Below are 15293 nucleotides of genomic sequence, written 5' to 3'. Positions count from 1 at the left end.
AGAGAGAGAGAGAGAGAGAGAGAGAGAGAGAGAGAGAGAATAGTGTTCTCCATAGTTCTTTCTCTGGATGCGTATAACACTTTCCATCTTGAGTCTTGGGAGTTGTTTTAGACCCTTGCATCGCTGAGAAGAGCTAAGTCTATCAAAGTCAGTCATTGCACAATGTTGCTGTTACTGTGTACAATGTTATCTTGGTTCTGCTCAGTTCACTCAGCATCAGCCTGGGTTCAGATCTTGAACTGGCCAGCTTCACACTGACTTGTGCCATCTTGGACAAGTTGTCTTACCCCTTACAAGGCCTTAGTTTCTAAATGTGTAGAATAATGGTGTTTATCTCTCAGGACCCTTCCAGCTCAATGTATCATTTCCCTTAAGCCTTCAAACTCTTGTTTCCCCTCCCTCTTCTCCTCTTTCCACCACCCCCTCCCCCCCTTCCCGCCCATGCTACCTCTCCTTCTGTTTCCTGAAATTGTAGAGAGGAGAGGTGAGGTGTTGGGAGGAGTGGAGTCTGGATTGACACATAAGGACAAGAACCCTGGATATAGACAGCAAGAGGAGGATTTTAGAGAAAAGGGAAGGACAGGAATAGAAGAAAGTATTTATGGTGAGCTTGGGGGCAGCTAGGTGGCGCCATAGTGCATAGAGTAGCAGGTCTGGAGTTGGGAAGACTCATCTTCCTAAATTCAAATTAAGCCTCAGTCACTTGCTAGCTGTGTGACCTTGGGCAAGTCACTTAATCCTGGCAAACCACTCCAGTATCTTCGCCAAGAAAACCCCTAATAGGGTCACAAAGTGTCGGACTTGACTGAAAAACCTGAACAACAGCAACAGATGGTGAGCTTAAAGGAAAATGAGGGAATTGAGGTGGGTAAGAAAATATAGAGGTAGACTTGGGAAAATGGGGCTGACATGATGAACTTGAGAAGGTTGGTCCAGATTTAGGGAGACAGTTAAGTGGTCCAGGAGTTCATGATCCTCTAGGGGAGTCAGAACGATATGAATTCCAATTCTGCCTCAAGAATTTACCAGATGCAGTTTCTTTATCTATAAGATGGAGAAAAGTATAGAACCTACTTTACATAAAAGCTAATTAGTTATTCTTATTATGGATATTTCCCCAATTTGCAGGGGTTCCTACCCTTTCTCATGTTTTTAAATGTATAAAATAAAATCCATAGAATGGCAAAGAAAACCAATTGCCCTGAAATAGTTTTTAAATAGACATATATAAACATATGTACATGCACACATGTATATATATATAGACATACGTATATGTATGTCTATATATTTCTGTACACACATATGCACATTTGTGTGTATATACATAAACATGCACACTGCTCCAAATGAGTACCCCTTCCCCACCTCTCTTTGGTTTAGGTGCATAGACCTAGAAAATCCTGTTTCTGAATCCTACCTCAGACACTAAGTGTGTGACCCTGGTCAAGTCATCTAACTCAATCTCTATCTGCCTCAGTTTTATCATCTGTAAAATGGAGGTAATTGCACCCCCATGACAGGGTGGTTATGAGGATCAGATGAGCTAACATAAAAAGTGCTTTGCAAACTTTGAAGCACTATGTAAATACTAGCTGCTATCACTATTATTTTCCTCCTTTGCCTGCTAATAAAAGCTCACATACTGAGGTTCAAGTTTTGCAAAGTATTATTAGACCTATTTATTTTACAAATAAATAAAGCTTAGTGATTTATTCCTGACCGCACAGCTCCATAGTAAAGTTCAGAAAAGGCACCCCACAATCTTGTGTGTGTTGGCATCAAGCATGTGAAGACCAGAGGATGTCTTATTGCCAAGCCTTTAACATCCTGCCTGCCCTGTAACTAAGACAGGGGGACTTGGGCCTCAATAAGCTGGGGCTCTGCTTTCTCCCCAGGTGGTCCAGAGACTGCAAGCTTCAAGCTTCTCCACTGGACCCTTTATTTTGTAGTTGCTGAGGCCTTGACTCATAGGCCTGAGAGTTTAATATTGAAAGATTGTAGGTGCAAGCCTTTCTCTCAAGAAGCTTCTATTTTAATGGCAGAAGACCACATATAGGAGAGCTGGAGGGAAGAGGGAGAGGTTTACTGAACTAAGGTCTCTTTTCAAAAGAGATAAGCTTCCGGTTCCCTCATCCTCAAAGAACTGTAGGCCTTTCAGCCTCTTTCCCCCCATCTTTCCCTGATAAAGGACCCCCTCTCCCATACACACCTTGAAGCTTCTTCAGTTCCTGCCCTACCACTCAGAGCTCTCTCTTAGCTTTTCCCAGGGCCTTTGGCCAGTTCAGGAGCCAAACAGACTGGGAAGGTTCAGAGCTTCACTAGCCTATTTGGTCATCAGACCAGGTAAGATCCAGGGTTACAAAGCCCAATCTGTCCTCTGTCCTGTCTTCAAGGAAATTTTCTGGGGTTGCTGTGGTGTGTGTGTGTGTGTGTGTGTGTGTGTGTGTGTGTGTAGTTTTGATGAGGGAAGTTTTGGGAAGGTCTGTGAGAATATCTCTAGAAGATCTCTTTGGAATCTATAACAGGGGGGATCCCTGTCACCCTGAAAGGGGTGGAGGAATCTTCAATTCGATTGTTTCAAGATGCATGAACTAAAAATGGGGGTTCCTAAACTGGAGAATCCTGATGGATGTCTTTCCCAAGAGTGGTAAAAGCCAGTGAGGGTTCACATCCTGCTCAGTCTTGCTATGTTGTGTACGTGTGTGGGGAGGTCCACTTTGGGAGAAGTCTTTTCTGGCTGTGTTGTGTTTCCCACGGATTTAGGGAGTTGGAGGGAAGGTGCTTTAAGGGAGGACTGCCCTTAGGCGGGGTCTGGCTTAGGGAAGGTCCTTTCTGGGGTTAGACACACTGAGACTCCTCCAAGCTCGGGAGCTTCGTTCTCGGCCTCTTCGCTGCTGGTCCCGCGGGCCCCAGAACCTCTCGCCGGTAATTGCTTTTAGTAATGTGTTTGCTCCAAACCAATTTCACGCCTCCGTGAGGACTCCGCCCTGCACCGGAGGCGCGGACCTCCCCACCACCACCACCATCTTCCGGCTTGCGCTCGCACACACACGCACGACCGTCCCACATTTCACAACGCACAGCCAGACTAACCGGGCACAGCACGCACGGGAGCAGTACACTACCTCTGTGTCTATGTGCTGTACAGCTCACAAGCTCATGGTGATCGCCGCCCAGTCTGCAAGTTCACAACGTGCACAGACAAACACACGCACGCACACACTCCTGGTGTCTGTCCCCCGATCCTCCGTCGGTGTCGTGACTACTGAACCAACACCAGAGGGCGCTCGCAGCACTCCTCGCTGTCATCCTCCTGGATGCAGTTCCGAGCGACCGCCACCAGAGGAAGCCCGCGGGCAGGAGCCGGTCTGGTCCGCCGGGACCCCAAGACTCGCTCTGGCTAGTGGTCCCTGGCGTGGACCCATTAACTTCAGCTCAGGGAGGTCTTTCGTTCTTTTTCAGCACCCCAAAGTTCTGCCTCTTGGACATGGGTCTCTGCAATTCAGGTTGGGATCACAGATTTAGAGCTGAAAGAGACCCCAGAAGCCATCTAGGCCAACCCCATCATTATATGGTTGAATAAAACTGAGGCACACAGGTGTTAAAGTGACTTGAACAAGGTGACGCACATTCCCGAAATTTCAGCAAGGCTCTCAGAGAATCTCCTTTCAGGGGCAACAGAGAACCAGGACAACTTCTGTCCAAATAGGCAACTGGACGAGGCACAGAAGCAGGAACTGTTAGAAAAACTTTAAGACATGGCTTTCTCCAGAGATAGAGACATAGAAGGAACCGAAGGAACCAGGGTATCAAGGAAAAATCCCTAAACATTTGGAGTCAGAGACCCATAATCATGTTCTTCCTGGGTCTTGCCACGTACTAACCTTGGGAGAACCATCTCTTTGAACCTCAGTTTCCTCATCTGTAAAATGGAGGGGGTTACTAAATTTTCCTTAAGGGCTCTTCTACCTTCAAATTTTGTGAAAAGAGACTGATTCGCATTCATTTATTTATAGCCGGTTGACTGCTACAGCCTCTGTCCCTGGCCTTGGTACTGATGTTAGGGCAACCGCAGGAGCGGCAGGCTTGCAAGTTCTCGGAATGTAAATTACATTCATGTTCAAAAACATTTATCTAACGCTTACTCTATGCAAGCTACTGTGCTAAGCACTGGAGATAGATAAAAACGTGAAACAGACGTCGTTCTCAGGGCGTTTACATTTATTGGGAGTTTACAGCCTTCTTTCTCCTTTCCTGGAGCTTAAGGCAACTTATCGGGAGAAGGAGCCTCGAACATGGGGGGAGGGGGAGAGGGTTCACTCTAATACAATACTTTGAATTCCTTATTATTTTAGCTATCTATAGCTGCTCAGTTACAGTCAGTACTGCAAGGGATACAACCAGATGCAAGGGCACATGCTGAGGGGATGTTTTATGACAGTATATGAGAGCACCTGACAAACAGGCCACACACTATATCAGCACAATGTCACTGAGATCTGCAGTCTGCCTAGGTTTGTAGTCAGTGGTGGTATGCACTCTGAGCAACCTGATAGGATATTTCGGAACCAGGTTCTGAGTCTGATCTGTGTGCCAGCTTGAGCGGAATGCCACTGTGCAAGCTACCATTCTAAGTGATCAGTTCTTGACTTGTGGCTGATATAACTACATCTTCAAGGTCAGGCAGGTCCCTCATCATGAGCCCTTGTATATACCCTCTGTCTCACTAAGGAACGAATACTCATTTAACAAAGTGGTCCTCCATGCCTACTTCGGTTGCTGCTGGAGCTACATTCTCAGCTGTAGCTTCAGATACTTTGGCCAATGTCCCCTTGCCACTCCATCAATTTAAACCAATAACTACTAATAAGGTCATAGTATTCAGAATGATGGAACCAATAGTTCCCTGGCCTGCCATCTGCCTTGCTTAACCCACTCTATTCAGTTTGGGGCACCATATTTTAGAAAGGACATCCATGAACTAGTTCATACCAGGGGAGGAGAACTAGAACATGCTGAGAGAGTTTAAGATCAAATCTTAGAAAACTCAGTTAAAGAAACTGGGGACTTTCAGGTTGGGAAAGAGGCAAATTAAAATGATAATCATGCCTGAATTGCCTACCTCACAGGATTGTTATAGGGAAAGCACTTTGTAAATTGTTTTTGAGCTATATAAATGTGAGCTATTGTTATTGAATCGAATTGGATGTTTTAGTTTATAAGTATTCACTTGAATGAGTTAGAGGAAGAGGAGAGTGTTTACTAGTATTTGAAAGGCTGTCATCTAGGAGAAGAATTAAAGTTTTTCTGCTTGACCCTAGGAGGATGGAACTAGGAACCATGGGTGGAAATTTCAGAAGGGCAAATACATGCCTGATGTGAGTTAAAACTTCCTAATAATTAGAACTGCCCAAAAATGTCCAAAAAAGAAGTAGTGAGTTACCATTACTAGAGATCTTCGATTAGAAGCTGGATGACCACTTGTTGGGCACATAGTAGAGAAGATTCCCATTCAGGTATGGGTTAATAGAACTAGATGGTTTCTACTGGTTTCTGCAACTCTGATATTCTGGGTTTTTTTAAAGTCTAGTAGTACATTCCATCTCACTGTTTCTTCTAATGAGCAGCCAAGATACTTGACTTTTCATCTTTTGGGAAGATACACGGGGCACCTGATCAGGCTTTGAAGAATGCAATTGTAATTCTTAATACCCATGTGACCTTGGACAAGTCACTTATCTCTGGGTCTCAGTTTCCTCATCTGTAAAGAAAAAGGGTTGGAACTAAATTATCTCTAAGGTCCCTTCCAGTTCTAAAACTATGGGCCTTATGAGTTGTCATTCCTTTATTCCATTATTCAGTCTACCATGTGGTGACTAAAATAAATTGAGGACATCTCTGTAGAATGTTTGTTTGCTGGCTTACATAGACTTCATCTGGGCACAGCCCACTTTAACAGGGAGTTGGTATGCTCAGGCTTGAGTTAGGACACCTCTTTCCTTCTCCAATGTGACAACATGTGCCTATTCAAATGGTCTCTTTAGATTCCACTGGCTTTGTAAAGCCTGACCTAATTCAGGGTCATAAGAAGATAATACTCCAGTCATTCTGTCCACCTCACTCAGCTGAATCCTGGAGGAATTGCAAATCAAGACAGTTCAATAATAGCAGCTAGCATTTCTGTGGTTCATCACAGTTTACAAAGCCCTTTCCTCAGCACAACCCTATGAGGGAGGGAGGTCATACAAAAATTATTCCCATTTCCTAGATAAGGATGTCCACAAAAATCCACCTCTAATGCCTCATCCTAGCACAGAGGTGACTCAAAGGCTATGCCAGCAGAGGACAAGTTCTAGAAGGTCCTACCAAGCTGGAAAGCATGAGACCAGGAAGTCTCTCTTCCTTATGACAACTCGTAAGGCCCATAGTTTTAGAACTGGAAGGGACCTTAGAGATAATGAGGGATTCAGTGTAACAGTGTTTGGAAAGACTCATCGCAGGGGGACAAATTCTTCAGTGACATCAGCTCTCAAACACCCTCTAAAGGGACACCCATACCAATCAAAATATGTATATCTGAGAGAGTTGAGGTACAGAGGGGTTAAGCAACTTCCCTATAGTTAAAGAACTATGATAGATTTTGTTCTAGAATTCCTGTTTTCCATCTCCAAGTTCATTTTTTGTTTTGTTTTGTTTTGCATTAAGGGCCTACCAAAGCTGATCTTTTAAATAAAAGCTCAGATTATGTGCAAAATTTGCACTGTATTAGATGCTGGGTAGAGAAAAAGCATTCATTACAGTTGATCTGCTTTGGGCCCATTTTGATTTCCTTTTCCATGTACTCAGCCTCAATGAATCATCCTGGAATCAACCTACAAAGTTTCTTCTGGGCTAGCACAATGCTCCAAGGAGCCAGGAGGCATCTTTCTGAGGTCTGCCTTTCTATATTTTCTTAGCCTCCTTGGCTAGGTCTATCCTATTTCTCTTGCTATCTGACACCTAGGTCTTCATCTGGACTAGTACTCCTCCCCGCCCTGGTTCTTCCTATTCCTGTCTGATTTGACCACTCCAAATAGCCTGTCTAGCCTTCCCTAAGCCTTAGTTCCCCATTTCCATGCGTATCTGCCTCCCTCGTCCTACCTGGCTTGGCTCTCTTCCACGCAGTGGGGCTTGGGTTTTCCTTTCTCCGTTAGGCTGGGATGTCCCTCTCCTTACTGGTCGCAGCCTCCCTCTCTTGACTGACCCTCAGCCTGGAAGCCCTGAAAGTCAGGCCACAATTCTCCGCCTTTTGCTCTGTGTCAACTCTATTGCAGGGAATCGCGAGGAGGGGGAAGGGTAAAAGGCGCCGCCGATTCTGTGCCTGAAAGCGGGGGGAAGGTGAGCAGAGTCATCTGCAATTAGTGGATAATTAGCGCCGCTGACCCTTGGGGCTCATCAGCGCTCGCAGGGCCGGCCCCCAGCAATCAGCCGGGGCAGGTCGAGAGTGTCAGGCCCGGGAATGAATAGGGCTCATCAGCGGCGGGAGCCAGGGAGCCAATCAGGGAAATTAATAGCAGAAGAGGGAGGAAGAGAGAGGGAGAAAGAGAGACAGAGACCGAGACTGGAGAGATAGAGACAGAGACACAGAGAGAGGGAAGCAGGGAGAAAAATAGAGGAAGACAGAGCAAGACAAGGTTTGGAAGAAGATAGGGAATGACATAGAAAAAGAGATGGCGGGAAAGAGCCCGGTAAATAGAACCTAGAGACTGGCAGAAAAACTAGGAAAGAAGGATGTGAATAGACAGATAGAAAAAGAGGAAAGGAACATCTGTAAGAGTGAAAGAGACGGAACACTGAACATACATTTTAGGCACTGAAACATAGTACATACAAAAGGAGAAAAAGAGAGACGTGAGAGAAGTTTCTAATAGATGAGAGACTGAGGGAGGAGGAGAAGAAATGATTAGGAGAATGACAAGAAAAGATAAAGGGAGGAAGGAGGAAGCCTGAGGAATAGAGAGAATGAGAGATCGAAGGAAAGAGAGTGAGGTGTGTGTGTGTGTGTGTGTGTGTGTGTGTGTGTGTGTGTGTGTGTGTAACAATTTAACTAGCACTCTAACTGGGAGGGCCCTCTCTCCCCTCCCACCAAACCTCTCTCTCCACCCTCGTTTTCTAGTCTAGGCGAGGAGGGGGAAAGGGCGTGTGGCAAGAACGAATGGGGGGAACTGTAACTTGCCAGAAGAGGGCATAGAGGAGCGAGTCTGTCCCTTGTGACCTCACCTAGAACTCAGGATACCCTTACCACCACTCTGTGCACATAATGGTGGATCAGAAAGTCCTGAGGTAAAGTCCACGAGAATAGCCTAAAAGAGGAGTGATAGGCGTTCCAACGAGACGGTAACCGAGTTTAGGTTGTGGGGTCATTTGTCCCACAACCCAAATCCTGCTTGACCCCTCCAGTCCCGTTTCAGACCCGCATCGCTCTTTGCTGGTTCCTTGGTACAGGGTATGCCTAGGCACTAGGTTTATACTGTCTGCCTCGGTATCCCATTTTCTACTCCTATCCCACTCTCCATTCTGCCTTTACCCCCATCTCTCCTCCTTCGGAAATTTCAACCCTTCCTCTCGAGTCCCCATCTCACCCTTCACGCTCTACCCTGGCCTACCCTTCTATCTAGCTCTCTCCACCCCACCCCCTCTGCCCTTCACTTGGCTCCCCCTTCGCGCCCCCTAGCTGAGTCCCCTGGGGCCCGCTTTGGGGGGGGGGAACCGTCACAGCAGCTGCCGCCGCCTTCTCGTCCGCCACAAACTTTCACAAAGCGGCGGTGTCCGGCCTCATCAATCTCCATTAATAATAGTTGGTTGGGCCGCGGGGGGCGGGATGGGTGGGGGGAGGGCGGGCAGGCGGGGGTCCCGGGGGCCGGGCCGGCCGAGAGGCTGGGAACAGGCTCTGCGGAGTGATCGGGGGAGCCGGGCGAGCTGGCGGGCGGAGGGAGGAAGTGAAGCGTAATTTGAGGAAGATGGATGAGTCCGGAGGGCGACACCCCCAGCCCGCACGCCCGCCCCCTCCCTCCTTATGAGAGCGAGCGAGCGGCGGCGCCCGAGCCACACTGCGCTGAGCCCGCTCCCCGCAGCCACCTCCGGCCCAGGAAAGGAGGGAGGGAGGGAGGGGAGGGATCCCGCCCGCCCGCCCCGCGCGGGGCGCAGGAGCCTGGGGGCGCCGGGCACGGGAGCTGCGCCCCAGGCGGGCGTAGCAAGCAGAGGTGGGGCCCCGAGCTAGGGCGCACCGCGCTGCCCGAGTTAGTGGCGGCGGCGGGCTGCCCGGGGGCGCCCTAGGTGGCCTCAGCTCCGGGAGCGATGCAGAGACCCGGAGGCGGCAGCGGGGCTGGGGGCAGCGGCGGGGGCAGCGGTGGGAGCCAGGGCACCGCCTTCTCCATCGACTCCCTCATCGGGCCGGCCCCGCCGCGCTCGGGTCACTTGCTGTACACTGGCTACCCCATGTTCATGCCCTATCGACCGTTGGTCCTGCCTCAGGCTCTGGCCCCCGCGCCCCTGCCCGCAGGCCTCCCGCCACTCGCACCTCTTGCCTCCTTCGCTGGCCGCCTCACTAACACCTTCTGCGCCGGGCTGGGCCAGGCCGTGCCATCCATGGTGGCGCTCACCACCGCACTGCCCAGCTTCGCGGAACCCCCCGACGCCTTCTACGGTCCTCCGGAGCTGGCTGCCTCCCGCAACAATCCGGAGCCCGGCGCCCGGCGCCCAGAGAGCGGGCTGGAACCAGATGAGCTGCCGCCGACCAGAGAGAAAGTAGCAGAGCCCCCACCACCGCCTCCTCCACCAGCACCGCACTTCTCCGAGACTTTTCCAAGTCTGACGGGTAAGGTCTCTGGGCCGGCCCATGCACCTCCAGACATCAGGCAACCCTGGACTGGCACCCCAGCCCCTGACCCCAGGTTCCTGCCTTGGGTTCCAAATTAGCCAAGTTCCTCATAATCGGTCCGCAGTTCTTCACTCCCACAGACAAACTCTCTAATCCCCAGATACCAGCTCCTGTAACATCCCCGAAGTCCATCCCCTCACCTTTCCTCCCCCTAGGAAGCGGCTTCCCCGCGGCCTGCCAACCCCTTCCTTCCCGCGCCCGACCTGGAGCTCAGCCCCGCCCCAACCCAACCCTCTTTTCCTCCATTCACTCCCCCCGACACACACACACCCTGGTCCCCCACCCCAATCTCTGGAATAGAGCAATTTAAGTGGAGGATTTCGCTGGTCCACGGTGGGAAGCCAGGGAAGAGATCGGGGTGTGTGAGCATCGTTCGAACTCTAGACCCTGGGGGAGGGGCTTGGGGTAAAATTGGGAACAGCGGTTTCAGGGTTTCGGGGTGTGACTGGGATTGACCCAGAGGTGAGAGCTCCTCGGGGTGAAGAAGTAAAAGGAGAGACCCCGCTGGGTGCCTGATTGTTGCTGTGGAAGCCTGAGATTGCCCCGCCTTGTGGAGCGGGAAGTAGATAAGGCTGGGCTCGACTACCCGCGAGGCCCGTAAGATGGGACTGAATTGGGCTAGGCGGGAGGGACAGACTGAGCTTGAATAGAGCAAAGCCGATCGGACTTCGGAAGAAGTGTGAGGTCAGGGGTTTGGGACGGTTGAGAATCTAGATTAGATATTGGAGTGATATGCAGAGAGTTTGGGTCAGCCTCGGGGCACAGAGATTATGAGGTCCACCACCAATGACTCAGAAAGCAATGGGCGCCCCTCGGGATGTGGTACTAACTCCTGTCCAACCTCCATCAGCCTCTGGCCCTGCCCTGTCTCCTAGACTTTGCTCCTACTCTGCCTCCCACCAACCCAGGGCTTGGAACTGTGAGAGCTGGGGGCCAGGGGACCAGATTTTGAGGAGCAGACTAGAGGATTGGTAGAACAGGGGACATGAGAATCTCCCGTCTTTGCCCACACTCCGCGAAGACAGGGTTTAATGGGCGCCACTTCCCTCTGCTCTCCGGGCTTTTCCAGCAGGAGCACAGGAAGGGCTGGTGCTGCATTCCTTCTGGCTGGGAGAGGGACAAGTGACCCAGCTCTCAGTGCCTGAGAAGTCAGAGAAGCGTTGTTGGGCCTTCAACTTTCTGGCAGTGGGACTGGGGGAGGGGGCAGTGTCAAGTAGAGGAGCTGCGTACTAGGGGGAGAGAAAATATAGTTTGACTGTCCCGAGGGTGACCAAAGATGAGAAGTGTCGAAGAGCGGCGCAGACTTGGAAGTGATGGACAGGGTGGTCTTGGGGACTGGAGAGGTAACGGAACAGTCCTGGGGTGGGGGCAGGGAATGAGCAGGATCACCCAAGGAATGATGAGATGCCTCGGAAGAAATGAAACTAAGTGAAGTCAGAGGTAAAGGGGTGAAACTGCCTAGGCAAGGAAGTTACAGGCTAGTGATCGGCTGAACAGGAAGATCAGAAAGAGTCCAGTCTTGCAGGGCTGAGGGCAACACCGCTTTACACCAGAGGAAAGTCAGCCACTCCTTTCTCTTCTCTCCCCAGCCCTCCCTCCCTCCCCCTTCCTTCCCTGTAGTCCTGGTTCCGACTCTAATCTGTGATTTGGGCTCTTTTCTGGCAACAGATGGACTGGCTGCAACCAGACTCAGAGAGAGGAAACAAACGGAGCAAAGGGGAAGAGGGGGAAGGGCTGAGTTGAAATAAGTGAAATTGCTATTGGAATTATGGCGGCAGTTTGGAGAATATTTTAGGATTGGCGGGAAGGAGAGGTTTCTACAAATATTTCAAAGCGATTTTGGGGCGGGATAAAGGAGAAGGAGAGGCATGACTTCTACAAAAATATTGGGCAAAAGAGTCCCGTTGGGGAATTGATGGTCAAAAGAGAAATGTTTATGCTGGGAGAATGGGGAGAGAAGGAAAGGGGAGGGAGAAAATCCCCACACTGGAAGTAGCGTGGGGTAGAGGAGTACTGGAATGGTGTAAACATGAGACTTCTGTCCAGAGCTAAGAACTGTGTGTGCGAAATGGAAGGGGAAAGAGTCTTTTATCGGGAGGACTGGGGAGAGGACCTCTGTAAGGGAGGAATGGGAAAGTGGGGAACTTCTCCTGAGATCGACAGGAAGAAGCTGCTTCTTCAGGGAGCATTTCAGGAGAGTGATGGACATAACTCCTACCGGAGAATGATGGATGTCAGTGGTTTGCTCTGGGACTGCTGGAGAATAGCTTGTCTTGGAGGTGAGCAGGAGAGATGTTTCAGTGAGAATGTGGAAAGATAAGCAGGAAAAATCAAGAGGTTCTTTCGTCTGAGTGAAGAGGGAGCATTTCCATGACTGAAAGAGTAGAAAGAGGGTTTAGTATGGGGAGTGAAGGGGCTTGAGGTCTGTGCTGTGTGTGGATGGGGGGTGGGGTGGGGAGACAAGACTGGGAATTCTGGGAGAAAGGTCAGTATTGGGAGACAATAGAAGTTGAATCTATTGAGAAGAGAGATTTCTGTATTTGAAGTAATATCAGAACAAAGATTGCCTTGGGAATGATGGAAGAGAAAGTCCTCTACTAGGAGAAAGGGTGTAGTGGGTCTGAATCAGCAATGATGGGAAGATGGGCCAATATTGGAGGAAGTGAGTGAGAGATCTTGTAATTGGAGATGCTGGGAAGCAGAGAGTTTACTAGGAGTGGTAGGAGACAGAACTTTTCACCAGGAGTGATGGAGAAGAGCAGAAATGTTATGGGATTTGTCTGGGTCAGGAAAACAATTGTACTGGGAGGAATAAAGGAAGACATCGGTGTACCAGAAGTAATGGAGTAAAGCATGTACTGAGGGGGGTGGGTTGAAAAGAATTCCATCTTCGGAGAAGAGAATGAAGGGGGTGATTGTGGAGAGGACTCAGTTCTTTGATCTCTGCCCCACTGCCCCCAATTCAAAACTCTCCCTTATCACTTCAGTACAAAGCCATGGGAAAGAGAGAGAGGCTGAGTAGTGGTGAAGACAAAGCTCTGTTGTGGGAGCGATAGGGAGGAGGGAGCTCTGCATTGGGATGGATGGAGGGTCCTTAGTGTACCAGGAGTGATGAGGAGGGAGCTCTGAGAAACAGTTGTATTGGTGGTAGTGTAAAAGGCTGTGTATGTGCCTATTAGAATTGTCTCTGTAATTAAATGAACATCTATTAAATACCTCCTATGTGCAAGGCAATGTGCCAGGTTTGGGGGATACAAAGATGACAAATGACTCAGTCCTCATCCTAAATGATTCACAATCTAGTAGGGCAGGGGAAAAGGCATTCACAAAGAAGTATAATAAAAGTTAGAATATCATCAATGTATAGGAAAGGTCACACAGAGAAGCATGAGAGATTTGGGGAGAGAGGGATCAGGTAAAGTTTCATGAAGGAGTTGGCACCTGCAAGTGATTAAAGAAGACTTTGTAGTGTGAACATTGTGATAGAAATCTCCATAGTAGAAGTGATAGGGGAGATAATGGCATATTGGGAGAAATGGTGCAGAGATTCCACTTGGAGCAAAGTAGAGGAGAACTTTATATTGGAAATGATTGGGTAGACAACCCTATCCAAGGAGTGATGGGGGGCAGATCTCCTGAGAGCAATAAGATAAAAACTGAGTGATATGGTAGGGGGGAAGGAATTGATGTACTAGAAGTAATGGGAGAGAGAGAGAAGTCAGTACTATGAGAGATGGCGAGAGAAGCACTCGTGCTTGGAGTGATGGAGAGAAAAGAGCTAAGGACTGGGAGACAGAGAGTGAGAGATGATAATGGAAATAACATGGGAAGCGTCAACATAGTGGAAATCATTGAGCAGAAAGGTAAACTGGAAGTAGTTTGGTGAAGAGAGATCTGACTATACAGGGAATGATGGGGAATACAACTCTGTGCTGGGACTGATGAGGAACATGCCTTCTTATCGAAAATAATGGAAAACAGGGGACATACATCAGGAATCCAGGTGGGCTTTGGGGGAGTATGATGTTTACATTCAAATGTTGTGATATCAACACCACACTGGGCTGTGCAGTCAGAGGTCATTTTAGATGACCACCAATTGATTCACTGTTTGGGTACCAATTGTGACTATCAGAACGTGACTTTTAGTTATCAGAGAGAAACAGGGAATGCTAAAGTGATATGCAATCAGCAAAAGAATTCTATTGGTAGTACTGAGGACTCACGCTTTCCTGGGAATGATATTGATCAGAGAATTCTTTCCAGGGGGCTTCAGAAAGGAGCCCTTTCAGCACTGAACAGTGGTAGAAAACTCTCCCGCTGAGGGTGATGGGAAAGTGAAAGCCCAGATAGCATGATATAAGTCAGGAGTTCTTAACCTGGGGTCTGTGAATTCCCAAGGTGTTCATGGTTCCATTTCAGAGGACCATTGAATTTAGATGGAAAAAAAAATAGACACATGTTTATTTTTGCTAACTTCTAACTGAAATTTACCATTTCTCCAGTGATTTAAAAATGTTATTCTGAAAAGGGGCACATAAGCTTCATCAGACTGCCAAAGAGGTTTATGACATATACAGAGTTAAGAACTCTTGTTCTAAGGGAAATACTCAGTTCTAGTACTGACTCTGCTACTAACTAGCAATGTGATCTTGGGCAAATCATGTAACCTCTCTGGGACTAATTTCCTCATCTATAAAACAAGACAGAAGAGACTAGATGATTTCTAAGTTCCCTTTCAGATCCTTGGATTAAAATGGATCTATGCTTTTGAAATAATAGTTTTGGGGAAATATTTTTATTGGGAATGACTGGAAGGAGAATATTAAGAATAAGGCAGCACAGTATAATGGAAAGAGTGCTGGGCTTGGAGACAGGGAACATGGGCTTGAGAGTGTCATTTTTGACATTTATTTACCGGGTGACTATGGGCAAATCACTTGCCATTTTTGAACCTCAGTTTCCTCATCTCTAAAATGGGGATAAGAATACTTGTAGTGCTTGCCTCATAGGATGCACTGATGACTATCTGAGATGATGTATGTAAAGCCCTTGGGAATCCCTAAAACCCTGCATACATGTCAGCTATTATTAATAATAAGGTAGAAGCTTCAGTGGGGGTATTGTAGTGAAAGGACTATTTGAGAGGACAGAGGGATGAGGAAGAGAGCTCCTTATTTGCAGTAGCAAAGTGGAGAGAAATCCTATATACCAGAAGGAATAAGGAAGTTCAAGCTTTGCTACTGGTAGTAGTAGAGAAGAGGAGGGTAAAGGAGAGGAGAGGAGAGGAGAGGAGAAGGAAAGAAAGATAGAGAGGATGAGGAGAGGAGAGGAGAGGGAGATGGAGAGGATGAGGAGAGGAGAGGGAGAT

At 48.5% G+C, this 15293-nt stretch overlaps 1 protein-coding gene across 1 annotated transcript in view; it reads left to right on the top strand.

The window, feature by feature from the left end:
* Window positions 1-9337: 9337 nt before the first annotated feature.
* Window positions 9338-15293, top strand: part of GBX1 (gastrulation brain homeobox 1) — a 23135-nt gene continuing 17179 nt past the window's right edge. The window contains exon 1 of the mRNA XM_069084876.1: window positions 9338-9859. Coding sequence (XP_068940977.1) covers window positions 9340-9859 — 520 coding nt within the window. The 5' untranslated portion in view covers window positions 9338-9339. The remainder of the gene's footprint in view (window positions 9860-15293) is intronic.

Source organism: Petaurus breviceps, unplaced genomic scaffold (assembly GCF_028583685.1).
Source record: "Petaurus breviceps papuanus isolate PSGF00001 unplaced genomic scaffold, PetGlider_PUasm1.0 115, whole genome shotgun sequence".
NCBI classification, from domain to species: domain Eukaryota; kingdom Metazoa; phylum Chordata; class Mammalia; order Diprotodontia; family Petauridae; genus Petaurus; species Petaurus breviceps.
Note: the sequence above shows the minus strand (reverse complement) of the source record. Positions and strands in the feature narration are given on the sequence as shown.